Below are 27,012 nucleotides of genomic sequence, written 5' to 3' on the forward strand. Positions count from 1 at the left end.
GAATTCAGCAAATGTGCAGGTAGCACCCAGAGTTATATTTATACTGTATGTTTTGTATGCCCAGATGGCTAAATGGGAGAAATTATCTGTTTTGGATTCCACCACTCTACATATAGCAACATATACTTGCACTAAAGTAGTATTTTTCAGCTAAACTATTTTCTTTCAGCCTCTTTAAACTTTGAGTAATACAAAGTTTAGTTTTTGCAAAATGTTCTCATCTGTATAGCTGGGTAACAGTATTACAGATAAGACACAAGGCACATTAATGGCTTTCCAGATGATGCTACAAACATTCTGTTTATTCATCACAGCAGACGGATAATAGTTTGTCTCTAAACCCAGGCATGTGTATTTCTATTACACTTCTGTCCTGATCAAAATGAATCTGCCTCTCTACATGCACCCTTGCTTCAGAAAAATCTGTTTATTATGAGCCAGAGCGCTTAAACAATGCCAAATAGATCTAACTAGACATTTGTAGCTCATGTAATTACAAAACACTATCCATTACCATAAGAAAATATGGTCTGGGGTGTGACAATGAAATGAAGGTAATAAAATGCGTATTCCTAGGTTAATATTTGTAGATACTGACTCAAACACCAGATTTAAAGTGACCCTGACATAAATATGCATTAGTCACCCACTGTGACCTACAGCACTTACATTTGCCCATTTGTGTCTGTTAGTTACCCCTCCCATATAGATTGTAAGCTCTACGGGGCAGGGACCTCCTTCATCTTGTTTCTGACTCTTATTCCAACTGTACCTTGTATTTATTGTTGTACTTTGTATTTATTCATTATCTTTAACCCCCTGTTTGTATTAATGTATTCTACTGTACAGCGCTGCGTACATAAGTAGCGCTTTATAAATAAAGATATACATACATACATACATACATTTAAGTGCACAAAAAACTGCCTACATGGTATGGTTAACCATTTTCCTGGTTGTTGCTTTCAAGAGCAATTATCATGGAAATAAAACATGGACTGGCACATCAAAGAAGATGCTGGCTGAGTTGGAAGCTGAGCCTCACACCGTCAGCCAGCTTTAAATTTCCTTATAAGTCAACACCTACTGCAATTTAGTGGATTTTTGTAGCAGATTCCCTTTAAGGTGCCCACTTGTTAGACAGTAATTATTTAGCATAATTTATGGATTTTTAGTTGAGAAGACTCAAACCATAGATTATTATATGGATCAACTAAACATCCCTCAAAGGTGTTGATTTGCTATGAGTGTGAGTTGTAGTAATGTACATAACAACTAACCTTAGGTAACTCTTCAATTTGATTAGCATCAAGATAAAGCTCCTCTAATGTTCTTTCCAAACTGAACACCTCCTTTGGCACCTGCTGAAGGCTGCAGTGGGAATAATCCAACACCGATATAATTTCCTCTTCACCCCGAAAACACCTGCATGGGACCAGCCTCCCAATAATTTTCCGCTTAGTTGTCATCTCCAGGCACTGCACTGAAAGGGAAAATAGAAATATTTACTTGTTAATCAGTTACACACAATTGAACATTAAGGCTGCTCATCTCATCATGTGTTCTTACAAATTGTATTTTGTGCAGCTGCTCTTTTAATTCCCCAAATAAATATACAAACATAGAAAGGGTGTTAAAAAGAAGGCCATGATTATCTGATTCATTTGCTGTCCTCATGCATGCACTTTATGAGGCTAAATTAAAAAAAACCATGCAAGGATCAGAGTGCTACACTCAATAGTCATACAGGATTCCTCAGACACCCACCAGCCACTACTTCCACTTACCACACACTGTGTATGAAATGCCACGAACTCTGGAGCTGCATACAGAGTGAAGGTGCAATACATGAGTAAGGTGCATGTGCACATACTAAAAAAACAAAACATTTTTTAACTAATGTCCATTCTGCACTATGCTTTTTCAGAGGAATTTGTAATATCACAAAGTAGAATTGCCATCAAATGACCCCAGTTAAGTATCAATTTCATATACAAAGACTTCTGTAATCGCTAACAGGCAGCCGAACAGCAAGTCTGCAGGCTGCAGCTACTTTTATTGTAATATGCATTGCATCCAAACCTCAATGACAGCTTTGTGAACTTTGCGCATTTAGTTCAAAGTTCAGAATCTTTACCAAAGAGAAAAGAATTTAATTTACCAGCGACTAAACCCACAGATGAAGATTACATGTTAATCCCAACCAATCAATTAAAAGAACAAAAAAAAATACTGTAGGAAACTATACAGAGTTTTGTCCTTGTGTATAAAACACTTTATCTAGCTGTGACACAACCTCTCTACGTGCTACTTGCTATTTCCAGCTACCAAAGTAATCAAATTGTAGGAAGCATTAGAAAGACCCTTTCATGTATTTGCCCTAATAAAAGTTGAGATTGCACATTTTTGGGGGTTAATTTGCTAATATAGAAGCTAACGGTTTCCTGTAAAATTACCAATAACAACCAACCAGCAATAATTTTTAAACAGTCCTGTTTAAACAAGTCCAGTGGGGAAAGAGCACAAATGGTTCACGATGACACAATCATCAGCAACATAAAGATGTTTGCACCTATACAAGCTGCATGAAATTTCTGGTGAGCCCCAATGCACCCCCTTTTTAGCCTTTTCTAAAGAGTTTCTCACAAGTCCATACATTTACTCAAGAAAACCCTAAAATCACAGCCAGCCTGGACCTGCCACCATTTCCGGATTTCCCACAGTGAGTTGATTCAATGGCCACAAGAGATTTGCCAATTGAATCAGATGATAACATCTATGTTAATGCTATGTTCCAGAGGTGATTCCATTCCAAGAAATTCTGTGGAGGATGCAACTTAACTTGTGCCTACATTTATGCTGGAATTCTTGAAAAGAAAACTATTATATGTAACAAAACATGCCAATCTGTGTTCAAAACATCCACTTTGAATATTGAACACCATAAACGAGAATTTTGAGGGGTCCTTATGCGCAAGAAAGAAAAAAATCTTCTGTAATATTGCTACAGCCTGTGTGGAGAATTATGTAATTAAGATGCATTTTTATTTGTGTTATGAATGCATGATAATAGTGGTTGTGCCCAATTTCTCCCAGTGCAACAGTTGTTCCCCACTAACTGGCAGCACCGGATTTCTTATCTGGGAGCCCCTAGGCCGCTCCCATTCGCTGCTCCTCCCCCCCTGCCCCGCTTGTGCAAAGACCCCCCCGCGGACGTTTAAACTCGCATAGGGAGCAGTGGGGAGAGGTCCCCATTGCTCAGCATGGGAGCAAAATTTCAACATTTTGGTGTTGCGGGGTGGCATGCCGCCCCCAAATTTGTGACATCCTAGGCCCGGGCCTGCTAATTGGACTGCATCATAAATTTAAGAGCAACTTCTGTATCATAAACCCCAGTGATAAGGATTACTAACAAAATACAATCTTGTCTTTGTGGATAGTCACTATGAATAAAACCAAGGTGTACTGACTATTAATATACAAATATTTAACAAGTCATCATTTGGCCAAGTCATCTTGTTTCTTTGCTAAACTACCTCTCTTATTGCCTTAAAATGTATATTAAAATGTATTTGATAAAAGTTAAGAATAATAAGCAGTTTCTTTTCACTCAATATACAGATAACTTGTACAAAGAAAACTATCTCAGCAGGGACCAAGCATGGTTGTCAAATTTGTACTGAAACAGCAAAGTGTTCAATAAACAAAGCTGCCAGTTATGTTAGAATTACACCAATATATGAGAAAAGTGCCCCCCTCCTTGCCAGCCAAGTCAGTTTGCCCTTGCTGGCACCTGGAAATGTGTTTAGCTGAAATGTCAATAAAATGTATTGAGCCTGCAAGTGGGATGTTTGCTGCCATTCCTAAGAGCAAGAGAGTGGCTTTGTGGATGTGCAAATTTATGTTCTATTGATCTTACCTTAAGCAATTATGGCACCTGAGTAAGAGCAATACTTTTTGCTTATTGTTATACACTTGTAATAGATGTAAATTAGAAACATCAAGACAGAATAGCATGTGTTTGTTTAGAAATGTTGAACCAATCATAGTTACTTGGCTTAATGAAAATAACCCTCAAGCAATCATTTGAGCTACTTCTACCTGTAGGATGGAAAAGGATGTCTCTAGCGATATGTCACTCCTAGCATAAGCATTAAGCAGGATAATTACATGACTCATGTGCTGACTCTTTTAGAGGAAATCTTTGTATCACTTCAATGGGAGCAGGTGCACAATCTAGATTTATTTAGGACTGTATAAGAAAAGAAGGTTAACCATCATCCTTGGGCTCTGTTCTCATTTCCTTACTAAACAAGCTTGTTCCTTTAAAGATTCAAATTGAAGCCATCTTTTAGCTATTTATTAATAGCTAGAATGAAAAGTGGCACAAATTTAGAGGTGACCTTTAGAAAATAGGTGCATTAAGTGCATATTGAGTGCCTATGGGAAGGGTAAAGACAGCCACAGTGGTGAAGCAAACGTCATCGAATCCCAAAAGACAAGTTGATTATTAGATTTAAAGAAATGCAAAATCACTACAGCAATGGCATAATGCATCACAAAACATATTTATGTCAACATGCAACAGCCTTGAAATTAAAACTTCATTTTTTTTTCTACCACACCAGCTTTATTAAATTAGCTAATAAAATCTGGAGTTGCCTTTTAATAATGTCACTAGCCTTTCATTACACAAAATAAAATCAGATTTGGTAGGAAAAATGTGGTGTCTCCAATGCTGCCCATAAAGTTATTAGTAGTCACAAATGTATGTGTTTGATATTTGGATATTTTAAGAGCAGTTTTTAAAATAATCAATTTATTTCCCTGCTTGATTTTAGGTGCAAATATGTTTTTCCCATAGATTCAAAGGTTTTCCCATTATATTCATGTTATATGTTTTTGCCTGTATGAAAGCCTTGCGATTTTCACACAAAATTTTCAGTAGGTGAAAACACTTTTTAAACCAGGAGCAAGTGAAAAATTGTAAGTGAAAATAAGTGAAAAATATAGCTTAAACTTGCATAATAAAATCTCTCAATGGACACCTTTGAAAAATTCAGTTTTCGTTAGAAACTTTTTTTTTGGACTGTTTTCACATTAGAAATGTTTTTTACAGTAATGCCTGAAAGTAAAAAATGTGCACCTAGTGGAAAGAACACAAGAAATACTCCTAAAGATCTGTTAGCTATAAGATGCATCAGCTAAAATAATGAGAAATGTTTCATGGTGTTGATAAATCAGCCCCCTCATGTGGGACTATTATATATTACAGGCTTGATATTTTCTGAACAGAAATGCAATTTAATCCTTAACTGTGCCCCAGCCAGTGCATGAGTGATAGTAGGCCAGGGGCAAATACAATTATGCATCCAGTGAAGCAAAGGAATCAGCGAGATGACATGATAAAAAAGATTATAAAACAAGGCCAGTGATTATCTGAATGGTTACAACCTTTCAAGTTAATACATGTTGTTAAATATTTTTCTGGAAAGAAATCCTATACAACAAAGATTTCTCCTTGTAATCAAACATGTCCCTGTTGTACAATTCAATTTGGCAGGTATCAGTAAAGTAATTAATACACAAACATGGGCAATGAGGCATACACAAATTGTACAGAGACAGTGATATATCAGTGAGCAGGGTAATAAATAAAAAAGAAGCCAATGAAGCATTTACAATTTATATAGGTAATTAGGACTTATTAGTGCCATTGGCAGATGTATCAGAGGTATGATAAAGTAGATGCTTTTTTAGATAATGTTAAAACAAGAGATGTGTACTAGTAAATATCTTATTTTATTTTAAGATACCATCGACTTGGATAAGTCTACAATGAATGACAAAATAAAAAACATTAATTTGTGATGTTCTCTAATGCTCCAGATTTGGACAAATGTAACATTTGCATTCCTTTTGGCACAATATCTTAGCAGGTGAAATATTAATACCCCTTCCCTGACAGAAACCTGGACAGAAGCCTTTTCCAATGCTTCATTATAATATTAATATCTGAGACTCTCCCAAAGCCTGTTGTTAAGTAACACATCTGACTAAACACAGGGTGGGGTACTAATAAAATTTGTTGACATGGTGGATGCCAATAAAAGAAAATCACAGTAAGTAAAACAAAATGGGAAATGAAAGGGAAATACTGCACCAAGTTTGGGAAAAACAGGCCACACAATACAAATAAAACAGTTTCATTAATAAGAGTTAGTTGAAATAGGGACTGCTTTCTGAAACTGCATCACTAGTCAATGTGACATCCTCTTAGTAGTGAGAAAAAAAGGTATGATGCTGATCCTGCTCAAGAAGTAGCCATACTCCTGGTTAAGTTTGCCTTAAGAAACCCCTTGGGATGATTAAGTCCTTGAAGTTAGTAGGCCTTTTGATTGTCAACTTGATCCATTTGGAAATTAGGGCTTCTCAAGCTGGAAACCCTTCTTGGGGCTAAAAGAAAGTTGACTGGGTCAACTGGAATAAGATACTCTGAATCTTGGTCCAAATCCTCAGAAACCAATGCAAGAAGAATCATTTTAATTTTTTAAATGAAATTCGGTAACCAAGAACAAAATTAAAAATGACAAGAGATTTAGAGTTGGTGTGACCTGCTTGATATAACTAAATACCATCACCTACATAGTGACAATTGTAACACCTATCAATAGTATTCTCCTGCCTGACATGAGAAGGATAAAATAGTGGGCTTGAATTGTTGGCAGTAGATATAGCTATAGGGGACCAAAAAATAAATATCTTGCCTGGTCTGACTCTTTGAAGAAAGATGATGAAAAAACTACTGAATACAGTAGAACCCCCAATTTACGTTTTTTGGGAAACCAGAAAAAATGGTGGAAAATTCTGGAAAATATAAAATCAGGAGACTAACTTTAAGCATTATATACACTGTTGGGACCTAAAAAAAAGTGTAAAATGAGGGGAAACACAAATCAAGGTATATAAAATTGAGGTTTCACTGTACTGGATAATTCTAGTAATATCAAAATCTGCACTTTCAGAGAACTGTAACTGAGACCCCAATTTGCAAAATGCATTGAAGTCAATGGGCATTGTTTCACTGAAATACATGTGCTCATCAGAACAAATAACACCTGTCTTTCAGATCTTTGCAATGAGACTTAGGAGCAGTTTTGAAAAGATTTGAAGAGCTGTAGACAATTGTACTGAAGATGGAGATTTTTTTAATCAAAGGATAAATTAGAGCTGTATTGAAAGCAGAATAAATATAATCAGGTTCCTGTTCCAGCTCAGCCGATGATAAAACAGAATAGGACAGGTTCAGTTGATCAGAATCAGAAAACAGACACCACCAAAGGTACTGACTTCTTGATTAAACAAGGACCTTAAAAGAATAAGACAGTCCAGCTGAATTAAAAACAGGAAAAACATAACTTCTTTTTGCTGGATTATCATAGGCTTTGCAACTGAAATTGCAGAATGAAACATTATGACTTAAAGGAGAAGTAAAGGCTAATAAAGAGTTAATCTCAAGCTGCAGGCATACCTTCAGAAGTAAATATAACCTACGGGGACCAGGAAGTAAATAGCTGAACAAGTGCCTCCACCATGCTGTTGTCAAGACCAGCCTGTACAGGAAACAACATTTTCAAGACTGGTTTCAAAAACACCTGAAGTTAGAAAAAATCCAGGAAAAAACTGATCCTACAGACAATGTTCTGCTCAAAAAAAGAAAATATATATATACATAAAATGTAGGCAGAAAAAGAAAAGGTCATAGGGGCTTTGGGGAAAACAGATGAAGAAAAACAAAGAGAGAGAGAAAAAAGATAGGGCTTTGGGGAAGTCTAAGATTTATTATTTTAATTAAGCTTTGGGAAGGGCTACTATCTAGGTATCAAGGGAGGGGATTAAGCATTCGTTAGGCTGAAATAGATTTTCAGTAGAAAATAGAACATTAGTGCACATTACTTTTTACTGTGATTTTGAGCTTTAGGATAATTACTTTTATTTTAAGCTACAACAACAGCCTGGTTCGGTCCACTTGTTGAATCAATGCCTAGACTTCCACAGCAACATAAAGAGTTCATTTAGCCATTCAAAGTGATTAAGCAGTGACTGGGCAGTGTACCAATGGGACACAGCCTGGTTATTGACTGGCACTAGATGGTATAGGCTGGCGGAGACTCAATGGTCCAGACTAATGGCTGTGTACATGAAAAGAGCTGGGGAGTATCTCATAGCTAATTATTTATTTAACATTCAGTTTGATGAGCCCCACTCAGATGTAAAACGTGTTGATGAGCCACACAGGCATGAAAAAAGTTATTTGAGGATGCTGTGATTGGTTATTTGGTAGCCCCACGTCGACTGCCTGTCTGCAGGAGGCTCTAAGTAAAACTGTGTCTCTTCCAGTAAAACTGTGTCTCTTCCAGTAAAACTGTGTCCTTCCAAAACTTGTCTCCAAGCCAGTAATGTAAAAATGTGCACCTACTTTGAGGCCACTAGGAGCAAAATTAAAGGGGGTGCTGAACATGTTGCTCATCATCCATTGTTTGGGGATCACTTCACTATATACTTCATTGGCGTTATCATAAAAAAAACAACTAACAGGTAATTTTTTCAGTTAATTAAATTTGGCCCCAAATATAAGAAAATGAATTTTCTTTTATTTATATTTTTAATGAAAGATTACATAAATTAGCGAGTGGTCAGTAAATATATAAATTAACATGGTGGCAATTCTATGTATAATACCGCCAGAACTCATAGTAGGATGACACAGTGGCAATTTCATGTGTTATACCCCGATACTCATAGCAGGATTCATGTATAATACCCCCAGAACTCATAGCAAGATGAAAAAGTGGCAGTTCCATATATAATACCCCCAGAACTCATAGCAGGATGACAAAGTAGCAAATTCATGTATGATTCCCACAGGACACATAGCAGGATGACATAGTGGCAGTTCAATGTATAATATCCCCAGAACTTAAAGCAGGGTGACACAGTGGCAATTCCATGTATCATATCCCTAGAACTCGCAGCAGGGTGACATAGTGGCAATTCCATGTGTAATACCCCAAGAACTCAACACAATGGCAGTTCCATGTATATTAACCCCAGAACTCATAGCAGAACAACACAGTGTCAATTTCATATACAATACGCCAAGATTACCCTTTGACGTACATTTGACTCTTATTAAATTATTATTAAATTATTATGTATGACTGAAACTTTCTGGTGGAAACAGCAGGCCAATCAGTAGTATTTCTTTCCTCTGGCCATGGGGGGAGATCAGGTTACAGAAGAGACACTGACTGGCCAGAAGAGATAAGTGAAAAGTACAAGCACAGCCCTTTGGCACACTTTGGCTAATCAGGGAGGCACTTTAGGTTTTAGAGCAAATTGAATTAGCTGCTGCTTGTGGCTCTCTGAGTGGCCAATCTGCGCACTGAAGTGCCCTGTGCTGAAGGACCTGCAAAGCTGGATGCCTAAATGCCTGACAATCCAGTGGATTTCTGGGGGCTTTATTCATAGGCAGTAATGCCTGTGGTGGGAAATTGCAAGGGGACAGCAGCAGCACCACCTCCTCAGGGGTCCTGGCCGCCAGTTGATGCTACACTTGCTTCTCCTGCATGTAGCTTTTTTGCATCAGAGGGGGGCGAGGGGCTGCATCGCTAGTGCAGAAAGCACAATTCAGATTTAAAAATTGGAATTTCGGCTTTTTGCAGAGGCTGCCACCTGAGGTGAATGTTTCAATTCAATTTATGGCAGCAGCGCCCCTGGACAGCAGTTCCGAAACAGGGTCGGTCCCCGGTGCTCAGATATGGATGGTAACCTCAGTACAGAGTACAAGTGGATGTTCTAAAGGGCCCCAGCCTAGGGTAATTCCAATCAGCTCTTCCCTATGTCCATCACAGGTCAATTTATCACAATATACCTTTATGTGTTGTGAAAGTGATCCCTGGTGGGATCAATCTGTTTACTAAAAGTAACTGAATCAGAGGCTGGGATACTGTAAGATATTTTACATCATATTAAAATTATTCTTTTTCTTTAATATTTTATTTAAAGGACTGGCAACATGCATTAGCAGTGCAAAATTGGTAGAAACATATAAATAATAAATAGACCTTTTGTATTTCAAGCTAAAAGGGATATGGTATTGAAAAGGTACCAGTCAAATGACATATGTATATAGCTCTGCTAAATCAATCAATATGTTCTGACATGACTAGTTTAAAGGGAATATTTTATGAAAATCAATAATCAATATGATAATGGCAGGGAAAGTTTGCACATGGTATTTTAGTTAATAAGTTTCAAGTGCTGTTTTTAAATTATGTAACTTTTTGTTTCCCAGGTCCCCAGATTGCAATTTAAACTTCTACTGGGTTGTTTGGGTCTTTGACCCTAGAAACTAGGCATTTTAAGTGATAATGAACAGGAAATAAATAGAAAGCTAAGAAATTAACTATCAATCTACTGTTTAGTTTCTAGGGGTCATTCACCCGATAGCATACTTTAATGATTGTTGGAATTAAAGGCAAACACTACAAATTAAGATTGCTGACTGATTGTAAACAATATTCAATATGGCAATATAGCAACAAATATTTTAAACTTTCCACCAACAAAATATATGGGGGGTGCACCAGACTCCTGTGCTGTGACTTTCAACAGTGTCAGTTGGTAGCTACAGGGCTACTGTCCTTAAGCAGGATATCATGAGATCAACAGATCTTGTAAAATATATCTGGTAAAATAATATTACATGATCTTTACAACATACTACCTATAAAAACTATAAAAATTAAACAACCCCATTAAATTTAACTCAATGCATGTTCATTTTCAGGGATAAGGTACTGCTGCTAATTGCTAAACCTCATAGGAATTAAATAGATTTGACTGCTCAATGCAGTTTAATTCTAACGAGCTGGCAACATTTAGAAAGCCAAAAGGACTTAATAAATGTGCCAATTCAACACTTTCTACAGCTTGAATTTCCATAAATCAGCCCCATGGCTATTTGACGTAGAGCACAAAACGGACAAATAAACCTGAATTTGTGAAGTGAATCAGACACCGTCTGATTAACACAATTAACTGAAATTAGCAAACTTACAAGGAGGCACAGATATTGTAGTGACTTTGTAGTGTCATAAAAAAAATTGTATTTATTCCTGAAAACCTTTTGGAATGTTAAAGGAGAAGGAAAGTTAAAAACTAAGTAAGCTTTATCAGAAAGGTCTATGTAAATAGAGCAATAAGCATTTACAGAAACACAGGATTTCTTTTTTTCTTTTGTGTACACATGTTCTTCAGTATCAGACTGTCTTCTCTCAGAAAAATCCTTCAGGGCTTGGCATGAGTCTGCTCAAATTAATCCTCTCTCCCCCTCCCATCTCTGTCCTCCCCCTCCCTTCCCAACTCTCTTCCCCTCCTGACTGTGCTGTAATCTGAGCTACCAACAACTAGAGCTGCAGCACAGAAGTTACGTAAACCAAGCCAAAATGACAGCTGCTATCTTAAAAATACAGAGGGAGCTTCTAGGGTTGTTTACTCAGGTATGGTAAAGCTTTCAGCAGAATAAATATAGTGGTGGCACTATTGTGGCTAATCTGTTGGCAATAAAATGCCAAAATGCTTTTCCTTCTACTTTAAGCAAAAAGTAATAGTTTAAAAAAAATATCAGTTGCTTAAATTCTGCAAAATGTAAGGTTGCTTTTGTAGTTGCAAATGTTTCCTTTCTTATTCTCAAAAAAGCAGTTGTGTCTTGCTCTATGGCTGAGATTGTAGATATCCTATAACATTCAAACCACAGTGGTAGGTCTAGACTTGGCATTTTAAGTACCCAAACAACCACCCAAAGGCCCAATAAATTGTGACTGGCTATGTCAGTATATAGCAGCCCCTCTGGCATTTGCCAGTATCAACAGATTGCCAGTCTGGGCTGTACAATGATCACAAATAATGTTTGAAAATTATTATTTTAATTTGTTTAGGAAACTGAGCCCTTAACAGGATTGACTGGCAGAGCTGATATAAGAACAATAAGCAAGGAAAAGGAAACATCCTGAAAGATTTGAGATAAGTAAGGCAAAAATCATAAACTCAAATATTTGAGATTTAACAGACAAAAAATCTCAAAAAACAAAACATGCCATGCTTCTATATTAGTCAGTGGGGGATAAACAGTTCCAGGTTGTCAAAATGAATAGAACAATGCAATTTTTTGACATGTTCCAGTTTTTTAATTGGTTTTACATAACAGATTCTTTGTGATTGGAGGTTTCTTATAAATAATCTAGAAACCCAGATTTGAGTTTTTTTTGTTTTTAATTAAAAAAACCTAAATAATACTCAAATTTTAATTTAAAAAATTTGCCTCCAAGCGTTTTTCTCCAACAAAAAACACTTAATAAGGATTAATTATATCTTAGCTGGGATCAAGTATAAGGTTTTGTTTCATTATTACAGGGTACAGAGAAAAAATCAATTTTAACATTTTGAATTATTTTATTAAAATAGAGTCTACGGTAGATAGTCTTCCTGTAATTTGGAGCTTTCTGGATAATGGGTTTCCAGATAACAGATCCCATACCTGCACTTACCTAGAAGTACATTTAGCTTTCCAATCTAACAAGCGTAAGGCTAGCTGCCTATAAAGTATGCAATGCTTTTTGACAGCTACATTTATGTGCTATTGACAGGAAATTGTTATTGCTATTTCATGCTGGAAAAATGACATAACAACAAAGTTTTATAAGCATTAATATATCAGTTATATTGTTACTAAAAGGAAGCTTGCAGTAGCCAAGAATATAAAATATTTACTGTATCCTGAAAAATGTAAACAGAAAATCTGCAGAATCATTAGTTCTGTTAGCAATGTTATGATATTTACATTTAGTTCTATACATACATATGGAACTTGGGGGGAAGAGCATCCTACCTTACAATCAGAACAGGCGCCATATGTTTGTGCCACCAACTCTCTTAAAAAAGCACTAAAACCAAAAATCACTAAAAATGCCATATTTTCATATACTGAACTTATTGCACCACCCTTACTACACCAAGTTTCAGCATCTCCACTCCACAATTATCCTGCACTTCAAAAATAAGTTTAGATTCTCATTATGTGGCAGCTCAGAAACCTGTGCATTTTCCACTGAATCAGTCCTGTAGCATTAGTTTCTGTGCTTGATGATTTGTGACCATCCTTAAAGGAGAAGGAAAGGTAAAAACTAAATAAGCTTTATCAGAAAGGTCTGATAAATACAGCCATAAGCACTTACAGTACAGCACTCTATCAGTCCTCTATCAAAAGAAACAAAGGATTTCTTGTATAATTACCTACAAAATTAGGGTTTATCGATTTATCCAATATGTCTTCTTTAAAATGAAATACTTTAGAACTGTAAGCCAGCAGCCAAGATAGGCCATGAGTGATGGCTGAGGACAATATAGAGATATGCAATTGCACAGGACAGATATCGATTATGATACAAAAACACAATAAATGAATTGCAGAAGCAGGCACATTCTAAACAAGCTATTATTTTTTATGTGTTTTACATTTGGTTTGTGACAATATCTGATGCTTTACTGCTAACACAGGAGCAAAAAATATAGATAAAACAATGTAAATGATCCCTTTCAGGCAGGTGATAAAGCACTGAGCCAACCGTTCCCATAAACATGTATCAGGTGTGTTAATCTTTCTATAACACGTGGGATTATTGTATTTTTGATTAAGTATTGTTATACTTTGTAATAAACAATATTCATGATCACCTAAGATTGAATATTACATGTGGCTGCGTCTATTAATCTAGTAGCTATTTTCGTATCCTGAAATCAATAACCCTTCTTTTAGCTTCTTTTGTTTTTGTATTCCAAAATCAACCTTTGTGCTTGGTACAATTACGGCATTTTGTAATGTAGAAGATTAAGAAAGAACTCAGTTATTCACTTTCTTAAGCAGCTATCAGATGCTAACAGACTTAAAAAATTATTAAGTGGCCACCTGGTCCGTTGTATTTAATATGCACCAATGCTGCTGTTATTTATAAGTTTTATATAAATTCCTAGGTCAGATACCTGTAATTCAGGTAGTGCTATATTGGCAGTGTGACCCCCTATTCACTGCAATAGAATGCACATGAAAAGGTGTTGGGATTTTCAAACATTAACCCAAACAATAATATGCCAAACCTGCTACTCAGTGATACTCATACTTCAGTCATAACAACTTGTCTGCCATTCTGTGGTTTAATACAGATGCCGTAAATGCAAATATTGAAACTGAAAACATTTTGAAAACTTCCCTTTAGGACTTCATCACATTGTCTCAGATATAATGAAATACTGTTTCCAATTCTCTGTGTAATTTCTAATATACAGTAATATACATTAAAGTTCCAGATTTTGTTAAAATCAGGGACACTTCTAGTTAAAAGAAGCTACACTGGCTACATACAATGCAGTCATTCTGCAATAAGTGTAGGCCAGCAACTTGGACTCATTAGAAGTTTTCTTAAATTTTTTTAATGCTCTGATAGCCTTGCACAAAAGCATCAGTTCTCAAATTGTGTGGCTGCTTTTCCTGAATGCCCAATAAACTACACAAGAAATTGGCTCTCCATAATTACTTTGATAGGAATAAATTACTATGAGCCTTTACAGAATGTTAGAAGTGATTTGGTAAATATAGAGCATTCACTCCTCACTTATTCATTCAACTCAAAGTGAGTAACCCTAAAAAGTACTGAAACAATTCTAAAAGTATTTAGGTCAAGTATTCTATGACCCAAAACAATTCAAGTGCCTTAAAATAACAGCAAATACTTTTAAAATGTTCAGTCCTAAACTGTATAAAGAACAAAGAAATGACATTGGTACTAAAATGTTTTTGTGAAATAGTGCTTATTACTGTTTATGCACTGTGCATTAATGCAGAGTTAAGTAAATGTGGAATATATAGCTGATATACATACATATATTTTTAATAATTTATGTTTTTTATACATTTTTATATGATTAAGCAACAGGGTTTCTTTTGCAGCAAGATGCCTCTTTAAAAATGTATTGCAGCTCAAATCTTTAATGTTTCTAAAGGATAAGTGTTTTCTTTTTCACGGCCTTTGCTTTTTGTAGAAAAGCTATTACTACTGCTGCCTACGGGGAGCCTTAGTCATTGGTATAAACTCCCCATATACCACAACAGTAAAAAAAATCAGTGTAAAACCCATACCCAATCTTACGAAACAAAGAAAAAATACATTTTCAGATGAAATAGCCTTTTAATCTGGCTCCTTTCAAAAATAGACTTCAGCAGGGAAAGTATTTTTAAAGAACTTTACAGCTAATGCTTAGGGACAAAGCATATATATACAGAAGTAGAGTTTAATAATAGAACTGTGCAAGTGTATTAACCACTCACAGTTTGCTACATGATTTTTCAAGGCGATATTGAGATGTAAAATCCAACAACAACCTAATAGTTTCCTTCTCGTACAGATGTGCATCACCCTGACCTCATGTTTGGCCTCTTGTGACAAAATATTCTAGAGAATGCAAGCTTTTACAAAGCCTCTACAGACATCTGAGGTCAGTTTGCACTGGTGAGGTGGACTTTATAACCACATGGAAAAGTCTGGAATCTACTTCTTTTGTCTACTACATGAACAACCCATTCCTCATATCCCCTCACTTTCCTTTTCCACCTGTGAAATCTTTTGCCTATGCATCAAGGTTGGTAAGCTGTTTCACAGCAAGTTGCTCCTTATGATGTCTTTCTTTATAACCCTTTGCATTTAATCTACAAAACAAAATACAATGTTAAATGATTTGCTCCTAAATTGGTATAATCTTGCTATAACTTTAGAAAATGTCTATATTATTTCCATACAGCAGAAATTATTAGTGAGAAAGACAAGATGTAGGTAACCCAGGAACTGAGCAACAGGAGGCAAAATACAAAATCATCCAAATTTTTGATTGAATTGGTACTCATATAAAAATGAACAACATGTAAATCAGCAAGAGCAAGAAATATATGCAAGAAATATATTTTATCGTAATAGAAAGTAAAGTCATTTGGACTTTGCCTTGGAGGGCAATTTAATTTGACCTTATCCTGCCCTACTCAGTCTTTATATAATAAATTACAGATCCCTATGAAGGAAGGGGATCGCTTCCTCACAGAATAAACCTATATATCAATATCAGTAAGATATAGAAACCTTTGAAATATATATCTGTGTATGCTAAGGCATGCTTCATGTAATACATGGTTCTACTTTAGATTTACTATCCCTCTAAATAAGTGGGTTTTTGCAGATTACTTAAAATGTACAACATAACACAACTTAAAGGAGATGGAAAGGCAAAGTCACTTGGGGGTGCCAAAATGTTAGGCACCCCCAAGTGACTTCAATTGCCTACCTTTTACCCCAGGCTGGTGCCCCTGTTAGGAGAGAACAGCACCAGCCCGGGGTAGCTGCCAGCGCTTCCTTGTTCCTGTCTCGCCGCGCGCGCATGCGGAGTAGAGTGAAAAGCCGAACTTAAACAGAGAAGTCGGCTTTTCACTCTACTGCGCATGTGCCTGTCCGGGACATTCGGCAGCAGCGTGACTAGGAAGGAGGAACCGCTCTCGACAGGTACCCTGGGCTGGTGCTGTTTTCTCCTAACAGGGGCACCAGTAGGCAATTTAAGTCACTTGGGGGTGCCTAACATTTTGGCACCCCCAAGTGACTTTGCCTTTCCTTCTCCTTTAAAAATATTAACAACTTTGAGGTATGGACTAAAGTTGGAACTGCAATTCAATGTTAAAAAGTTAAAATACAGGTGTAGCATCCATTATCCAGAAACCAGTTATCCAGAACTCCAAATTATTGAAAAGTCATCTCCAATATACTCCATTTTAATCAAACAGTTCTAATTTTTAAAACTGATTTCTTTTGTACATGATCCCAACTAAGATACAGTGGTGTGAAAAACTATTTGCCCCCTTCCTGATTTCTTATTCTTTTGCATGTTTGTCACACTTAAATGTTTCTGCTCATCAAAAACCGTTAACTATTAGTCAAAGATAACATAATTGAACACAAAATGCAGTTTTTAAATGAAGGTTTACGTTATTAAGGGAGAAAAAAACTCCAAATCTACATGGCCCTGTGTGAAAAAGTGATTGCCCCCCTTGTTAAAAAATAACTTAACTGTGGTTTATCAATTTCAATTTTCAATTTCAATATCAATTTCTGTAGTCACCCCCAGGCCTGATTACTGCCACACCTGTTTCAATCAAGAAATCACTTAAATAGGAGCTACCTGACACAGAGAAGTAGACCAAAAGCACCTCAAAAGCTACACATCATGCCAAGAGCCAAAGAAATTCAGGAACAAATGAGAACAAAAGTAATTGAGATCTATCAGTCTGGTAATGGTTATAAAGCCATTTCTAAAGCTTTGGGACTCCAGCGAACCACAGTGAGAGCCATTATCCACAAATGGCAAAAACATGGAACAGTGGTGAACCTTCCCAGGAGTGACCGGCCGACCAAAATTACCCCAAGAGCGCAGAGACAACTCATCCGAGAGGCCACAAAAGACCCCAGGACAACATCTAAAGAACTGCAGGCCTCACTTGCCTCAATTAAGGTCAGTGTTCACGACTCCACCATAAGAAAGAGACTGGGCAAAAATGGCCTGCATGGCAGATTTCCAAGGCGCAAACCACTTTTAAGCAAAAAGAACATTAAGGCTCGTCTCAATTTTGCTAAAAAACATCTCAATGATTGCCAAGACTTTTGGGAAAATACCTTGTGGACCGACGAGATAAAAGTTGAACTTTTTGGAAGGTGCGTGTCCCGTTACATCTGGCGTAAAAGTAACACAGCATTTCAGAAAAAGAACATCATACCAACAGTAAAATATGGTGGTGGTAGTGTGATGGTCTGGGGTTGTTTTGCTGCTTCAGGACCTGGAAGGCTTGCTGTGATAGATGGAACCATAAATTCTACTGTCTACCAAAAAATCCTGAAGGAGAATGTCCGGCCATCTGTTCGTCAACTCAAGCTGAAGCGATCTTGGGTGCTGCAGCAGGACAATGACCCAAAACACACCAGCAAATCCACCTCTGAATGGCTGAAGAAAAACAAAATGAAGACTTTGGAGTGGCCTAGTCAAAGTCCTGACCTGAACCCTATTGAGATGTTGTGGCATGACCTTAAAAAGGCGGTTCATGCTAGAAAACCCTCAAAAAAAGCTGAATTACAACAATTCTGTAAAGATGAGTGGGCCAACATTCCTCCAGAGCGCTGTAAAAGACTCGTTGCAAGTTTTCGCAAATGCTTGATTGCAGTTATTGCTGCTAAGGGTGGCCCAACCAGTTATTAGGTTCAGGGGGCAATTACTTTTTCACACAGGGCCATGTAGGTTTGGATTTTTTTTCTCCCTAAATAATAAAAACCCTCATTTAAAAACTGCATTTTGTGTTTACTTGTGTTATCTTTGACTAATAGTTAAATGTGTTTGATGATCAGAAACATTTAAGTGTGACAAACATGCAAAAGAATAAGAAATCAGGAAGGGGGCAAATAGTTTTTCACACCACTGTATAATCCTTATTGGATTATATTAATTGGATAATCCTTATTTTTATAGCAGATTTAAGATATGGAGATCCAAATTACTTAGAGACCCCTTGCCTTCTGGATAACAGGTTCCATACCTAGACAGGTTTCATCAAAAAATTCCTCATGTTCAACCCCCTGTCTTTACAAGTAGTCTCCCTATTAAACTTTATTCAGGCACCTTCTTACTTCCACTTTTAAATTCTTTGGTTGACCATGACCTTGTGCTATAACAAAATGCATATAAGTAATGTACAAGGTTGCATAAACAGGGAGATGGAAAGTAAAGGGAAAAGTTTAACTTTAACAGGAACATTGACAATGGGTAAAATTGCATCTGGTAATTTTGCTGGGGGAAAAGCATGAAAGTAAAGGTGATGGGCATGATAGTGAAGAGAAGTTAGTAAAATTACTGGAGTAGAGTGAAGGTGTTTGTAGTTGTACATAGCAATGAAGGTTCTAGAAAAGAACTTATGATAAGGGGAGTTTGAGAAAAATATTAAAAGTGTCTGTTTCAGTACCTCTTGGGACCTTTCTCAAGGCTTTGACCCAAGGCGCTCTCTCTCTCTCTCTCTCTGTCTCTATATATATATATATATATAGCAAGAACAAACGGAGCACACCCTATTGAAATTCAAATGCCCAGGGTGCTGGCTAAAAAATATAAAGCAAGAAAAAAGAGCTGCACTCACCAGGACTTGGCAAAAATATAGTAAGTTTATTTAAGCAAAGAGATCCAACGTTTCGAGCACAGTTGGTGCTCGAAACGTTGGATCTCTTTGCTTAAATAAACTTACTATATTTTTGCCAAGTCCTGGTGAGTGCAGCTCTTTTTTCTTGCTTTATATATATATATATATATATATAGTCCAACAAATTCTCAGCACACCATTTTTTGCAAAACAATCGACCCAGGTGCTACCAAAAATGTACTGGAATCACATTTCTCTTGAACAGAGGTGCACACTGGGAACATTCCTTATAAAGATAAAAAAAAACAGGCCAATGTTTCAGTCTACATTTAAGACCTTTATCAAGACCAAAATGAATTAGAAACCTTAGATAACTGTGACTTAAAGGTGTGGATATAAATTCAGTAATGCAGTTATTAATGTTTAGCACCCTTCATTTTATGTTATTATACTTAAATTTTTGCCATGGTACCATACTTTAGTCATCATCCTCTGAAACAGCTATAGATTTTTACATAATAAAAATACATTAGGACACCTATTCCTTAGGTCTCACAATTTAACATCACTTGTTAGTGTATTGGTAGATTGGTGATAGGTAAATGCTTTCAATGGACTATTAGGGAAAGCATGACATCAAATTTTATTTGAACAACTATTTAGCCATAAAGCCTTGCACAAATACTCTTCTACTTATTACTGGTCTGTGATCAAACAAATCATTTTTTTTCTCTGTAATAACAAAACAGTACCGTGTTCTTCATCCCAATTAAGATATAATTAATCCGTTTTGGAGAAAGATTTACATAATATTTAATTTTTTTTTAGAAGGTTGAAGTTATGGGGAGCCAAATAACAGAAAGACCCCTTATCTAGAAAACCCCAAGTCCCGAGCATTCTGTATAACAGGCCCCCTTCTATATGTAAAACAGACTTGTTTGCTTATATACATGTAAGAACTGGATAATTTAACTAGAAATTAGTAGGACATAGTTCTATGTGTTAAATAATCTGCATATGGCTGTAGAACATCATTCTTTCAGCATGTTTCCCTCGTGATTAATATGCCCTAGTTTTTAAGGCAATTAAATTGATGCTCCTATTATACTAATGTTCTGTTTTCACATGCACTAGAATTTCAAACACTGAAGTAAAGGATTTTGGAATGTCATTATAAAAAAACCAATTGCAGTAAAAAGTAAATTTTATGTCCAATTATGCAGTTTCTTTATAAGGAGATCTTGAACACCTAAACTGTTTAGTTTAGGTATGCAAACATTTCAACAACACTAAGAACATAACTCTGGAATTCTATTATGGAAGCAAGAATAGCTATGTAATATGAATGTTATTATTTTTCCCTGCAACAAAATAGCTTAAGTAAAATAATAATAAGATAAATAATGAAAACAGTGAATATTACTTGACTGACCTGCAGAAACATAACCTTTTGTTTAATACCTTATACCAGTTATACAGCTGAAAGGAATGGCGCTGAGTTCCTTAATCACTATAGAACTCGCTAACGCCATAATACATATGCTTTTTAAAAATAGCAGGGTGCAATAAAAAGTATAGAAATATCTTTCCTTCTTGAATATGGCAATTCAAGGCCCTGCTATTTAGTGTTGATCATAGCATGCTTATGTTCTAAAACCAAAGGTAACATTTCCCCAAGGACAAACTGAGTTTGAAGACTCTGATCACAGTTTACGTCAATAGCACATTATCGATGGGGTTATGCAGATATTATGTGCTCTTTTGTATTTTTCTCTATTTCTGTTTTGCTTTGTAACATTTTCTTTTACTTTCAAGCTGCCAACCACTGTGGTAAAAGGCATTTACACAACAGCAACGACCATCTTCTAAATACAGTCCTTTCCAAATACTAAAAAGTTAAAAAAAATCTATTGATCATACAGTTACCTTTAATAACCTTAGGATAATACATCCATATGGTTTTTGATAAACATTTATAGGAAACCTTTTGTTAAGGTGTGTGTATTTTCCAGAGAACCTAGGACCATGGGGAGCAACCTAAATACTTCTCAGTTATGGAGGCCCTGGACACAATTGAATTTAGTGTATAACTAACATTTATGTTAGTTACCCAAGTGCATAACCTTGCACTTATCGACACTGAATCTTATTTACCAATCTGCTGCCCAGTTAACCATTTTAGACAAACGTCTTTGCAAAGTGGCAGCATCCTGCATGCAATTTATATCTTACACCAGTGATCCCCAACCAGTGGCTCATGAACAATATGCTTCTCACCAACCCCTTTTATGTTGCTCTAGGTGCCCCCAAACCAGGTAGTTGTTTTTGAATTCCTGACTTGGTGGCAAGTTTTTGTTGAATAAAAACAAGATTTACTACCAAATAAAGCCTTCTGTAAGCTGATAGTGTGCATAGAGGCTGCCTAATAGCCAATCTTAGTCCTTATTTGGCACCTCCATGAACTGTTATGATGCTTGTGTTGCTCTCCAAGCCTTTTTACATTTGACTGTGGCTCATGAGTAAGAAAGGCTGGGGATCCCTGGCTTACACAATTAAGTATAATCAGCAAACACAGAGACATTACATGCCAAAAGGTCAAACTGAAGACAAAAGAAAAAAGGACAGAGCCCACATTTCACTTATCACTGTTCTCCATAATCTATATTTTGCCCAGTTCTATTTTAAATTACAAATAGTATTATCAAAGCCAATATTCCTTAAATTATTTGCCTAATGCTTTAGCAGAATCTAGCTTTCTAGATCTTTCTTAAGCTTTTCTAACAGAATAAGGTGCAACCGAAAATAATTATTTGTACATTTAAAGATCCAACCCATGTTTAAAGACATTTTAGCTATTAATGTTTTAGTGCTGCCTGCCCTGGAACCCTTCTTAGAGTTGTACCCACTGTAGCATTTAACAAAACATGTGTCTTTATCATACTATATGAAGACAGAATGGAAGAAAGAGTGTGAGAATGAATTCTCTGCTGGCATAGAAACATCTGGTTCCAATGATACAGTTACAATAGATGCACAGAATATTTATTAAATCACTGCATATCATATGTCCTACATGTCCTAGAAATTATAGATACACTTTTTTATAGTCAAGCTCTTACTTGACCTTGAAAAAATGTTAAATATAAAACTGATGACTTTCAATGCTCTAATAAATATGCATTAAGTAGAATTTCATCTTACTGAGAGTTGGACATTTGTATATTTCTAAAAAGAGAGAGCAGACTTGGCTAGTTCAGCTCAATCCAACATTAAATATTTTTTCTTGCCATACTAGTGATTGCCCTTGAACATGATGTACCATAAAAATGTATTTCATCTATCCACATATACACAATATTTTAAAACCAATAAGGAAGAAGGTGCTGTGTTATATATAGTGTAAACAGTTATCCTATTTAAAGGGATGCCATCATTAGCAAAAATAGTTTGCTTGCCTCTTAGAAAAAAAAAACACTCCTTTGCTCTGTCCCAAAATACTGTAACTGGGAACATTAGTTGCTTAAATTGTGATTTTGTTTCTTAAAATGGCTTCTCTGCATACCTCTCTTTTTGTGCTGCACAGAATCCATTGCATGAAAGTGCCTTTAATTTGCATGAAACAAAGGTTTTTCTTTTGAATGAAAATATAAAGATAAGATGCACACAAATGTTCAGAAGTATCCAAATATATGTGCATTAATAACTAGAAAAAATTAGAAAAATGGAGCCAATTGCTCCCAAATTATATTAATTAAAAGACTTCTTTATTGCCCTTTACAGTACATTACATGTATACCTCAAAAACTGGGCAGCCAGATAATATCAATTCAATAACTGAAATGGAGCATTTATAATACACAGTTTAAATTAAAAATTATTTCCTTCACTTCATATGAATCAATTCATATACCCACTAAATTCATCAATATAGAGAGTTAGATTTTCTGCCCAAAATACTTTCATAGTTCTTATAGAGTTCCCCAAAGTATAACCACTCCTACTAATGTAATAAAAATAATCTACAATGCAAAATATAGGAATTCTGTTTGTATTGCGGTGTATCAAAATATCTTCATATTTAAATTGCCATGTGGGAGTAAACACCTTTCAGGGGAAAAAGCAGCCAGAAAAAGACACTTTCTGCAGAGAGCTAATTCATAGTTTTGAAGTTAACTTAATGCATGGGCAATGGGACTTGAAGGTATCCCCTGATTCAATTGAAATGAATACCTAGGAACAATCTGTGTGATGTGTATGTGTTCCCTGAGTTTAAAAAGTTTGCCACCAAAAGTCCAAACAAATGGATGGATAACACTCCAAATGTGACGTATGCTTAGCATTGGCAGGGAAGTAAGGCATACCTCCCAACTTTCCTGTCAGCTCAGCCCACAGTCCCTGATTCTTACTGAAAAGTCCCTCATTTCTCTTTGATCGCCTGCATTGAACGCTATAAAAGATATAAAGTTTCTCAAACTTAATTAAATAAGTAGCTTTTGGCATTGAGCCCAGAAAAGTAAACAAGCAACATTGGCCTAGAATATAATATTTGTAATTGGATAGAGAACTGGCTGAAGGATAGATTACAAAGAGTGGTTGTAAATGGAACATTTTCTAATTGGACCAGTGTGGTTAGTGGAGTACCGCAGGGGTCAGTCCTTGGGCCTTTGCTTTTTAACTTGTTTATTAATGACCTGGAGGTGGGCATAGACAGTACTGTTTCTATTTTTGCTGATGACACAAAATTGTGCAAAACTATAAGTTCCATGCAGGATGCTGCCGCTTTGCAGAGCGATTTGACAAAATTAGAAAACTGGGCAGCAAACTGGAAAATGAGGTTCAATGTTGATAAGTGCAAAGTTATGCACTTTGGTAGAAATAATATAAACGCAAACTATCTACTGAATGGTAGTGTGTTGGGGGTTTCCTTAATGGAGAAGGATCTAGGGGTTTTTGTTGATAACAAGTTGTCTAGTTCCAGGCAGTGTCATTCTGTGGCTACTAAAGCAAATAAAGTGCTGTCTTGTATAAAAAAGGGCATTGACTCAAGGGATGAGAACATAATTTTGCCCCTTTATAGGTCCCTGGTAAGGCCTCACCTTGAGTATGCAGTGCAGTTTTGGGCTCCAGTCCTTAAGAAGGATATTAATGAGCTGGAGAGAGTGCAGAGACGTGCAACTAAACTGGTTAAGGGGATGGAAGATTTAAACTATGAGGTGAGACTGTCGAGGTTGAGGTTGTTTTCTCTGGAAAAGAGGCGCTTGCGAGGGGACATGATTACTCTGTACAAGTGCATTAGAGGGGATTATAGGCAGTTGGGGGATGTTCTTTTTTCCCATAAAAACAATCAACGCACCAGAGGCCACCCCTTTAGATTAGAGGAATGGAGTTTCCATTTGAAGCAGCGTAGGTGGTTTTTCACAGTGAGGGCAGTGAGGTTATGGAATGCCCTTCCTAGTGATGTTGTAAATGGCAGATTCTGTTAATGCCTTTAAGAGGGGCCTGGATAAGTTCTTGATCAATCAGAATATCCAAGGCTATTGTGATACTAATATCTACAGTTAGTACTAGTGGTTGTATTTATAGTTTATGTATGTGAGTGTATAGATTGGTAGGTGTGGGTTAGGTGTGCTGGGTTTACTTGGATGGGTTGAACTTGATGGACACTGGTCTTTTTTCAACCCTATATAACTATGTAACTATGTAACTATCTGCACTTAGATACAATTAATAAGGTAAACAGGTCTTTTGGGGGAACTGAGACTTGCAGCTTAAAGGGCAATATCAACTTTTTTTAGCAAAACTGTAATACCACGTAAAACAAGACCCCCAAATCCCCCAGAAATGTGTTCAAACTTTAAATAACTTTCCACATTTTGTAAAATGGAAGTGGTGTTAGAGGGTGTGTTAAAAAAATCTGCATATATAGTTTATCCTTAACAAATATAAATATGTACATGTAAAAATAATCAGACACTCATATCAAATGCTGAACAAATGTTTTCTGTTGCCTATTTATTAGCCCAAAACACTTTAAATGACTGAAAACAACAGTATCAACCAAACCACTTTTGTGTATCAGCCCTTAGTCAATAGCACACAGTCTTTTATTAAACCCTTTAGAGAACAGATATTGATTTTAGCTTGATTGTTTAATTGGAAGGACAGAGTAAACTGTTTCAAGTGAATACTGACAGCAGGCATACCATTCTAGGCCTGTCAATGTATAAAACATGATAGTAACTGGGACCAAGATGAAGGAATGACAATAACACTTGGAACCAGAATATTCACAGTATAATAAAGTACACTGGCTTTATAGTTCAGTAAACCTAATAAAAATATTTCTTCCCTTGATTCGCCTTCTTGTTTCATTAATTGCTTTTCTAGCACCCCATAAGGACATATAACATCACTGTGCAGTGTGTGAAAGGAGCTGTTTAATTGCTGCCTATGTGATCACTTTTGATCATGTGCGTGAATTATCACCACTACAAGTGTTAAATGTAAGGAAAGCATGGTAGTTAAAAACAAAAAATGGGAAGTTGGGAATGGCACTTGGGACAAAGGGTTTTCCTATATATTTTGAAAAGGTTAAAAGAGAGAGGGAAGAGGGGGTCAGTAAACATACCATATTTCTCGCATTCTTCTCAACTGGCAAAGTGGTTTATATAGAATGATGAATGATTTGCTAAGCTTCTTAGGTATGTCACCCCTAATAATACCACCTTTTCAAGTCAGTGGCTCAAGCAAATTGATTTATTTCTGCCTTCCCTGAGAATACCAAATGTGCCTCCATTATGTGTATGATGGATCTTGCAATTTATTGCTTTATAACTTAATCTTGAGCAGAAATAAAAGTCAATATATATTTACTGTCCAATTCTTAATACCATATATTTTATAGAAGACACATACACTCACATACATGTCTATATACCTATATACACCTATATAAGCTTGAATGTATGTACATGCTTTCCTTGAGTTTACATACATATATATATGTATGGATCATTGTTTTCTAGCAGTGACTGTTTTTATCTGCTTTCAAATGTATTTTATCTCCGTCAAACATCAGTTTAAATAGGTAAATTTGAAACTGCTGTCTATTTTTGGAGAGGTTTATAAATGTTTGAGCACTGGTTTTGTTGCCAATCATATTTGAAATACAGCTGTCAACATTTTATGTCAGCTGGAAAACGGCACAGGGAGGAAAAATGATGTTACAAAGAGGAATATAATTACACCTTTTGACTTTTGATCTATGAAACAAGTCAGATGTAGTATGTGTTATTTATTTCTGGCAGCATTTGAAGTTAACTACTGTGTGTCAATATTTTCTATTATTTGGCCAGCAAACAATTGAGCTCACTTTCTATAAGTGGGTACACATGCCACGAGTGCCAATGGGCACAATACATAAAGAATGTATGGCTTTTGCAAAGCCTACACCTTGTTCCCTTGTGCCACTGGCAATCTGTGGATTCTGGCAAATGCCAGAGGGGCTGCTGTAAGATGCCATAGACAGTCACTGTTTAGTGGGCTGGTGGGGCTTGGACCTCTGTGTACTTGAAATGCCAGGGCCTATTTTAAATCCCAGTCTAGACTTGGGTGCCTTGGGGCAAGGCTCCAAAGGAGAGGATTGTGCACAACACACAAAAAAATGCGGCAAAATGGAATTT

General features: G+C 36.3%; 1 protein-coding gene across 11 annotated transcripts in view; it reads right to left on the reverse strand.

Moving 5' to 3' along the window:
• The window catches only part of lrrc7 (leucine rich repeat containing 7), a 216,830-nt gene that overhangs the window by 121,019 nt on the left and 68,799 nt on the right, over positions 1-27,012 (reverse strand). For all 11 annotated transcript variants that reach the window (XM_031900216.1, XM_031900220.1, XM_031900221.1 and 8 more), the window contains one exon: positions 1,281-1,483. In XM_031900216.1, coding sequence (XP_031756076.1) covers positions 1,281-1,483 — 203 coding nt within the window. The remainder of the gene's footprint in view (positions 1-1,280; positions 1,484-27,012) is intronic.

The sequence above is a fragment of the Xenopus tropicalis genome, chromosome 4 (assembly GCF_000004195.4).
Source record: "Xenopus tropicalis strain Nigerian chromosome 4, UCB_Xtro_10.0, whole genome shotgun sequence".
Classification (NCBI taxonomy): Eukaryota; Metazoa; Chordata; class Amphibia; order Anura; family Pipidae; genus Xenopus; species Xenopus tropicalis.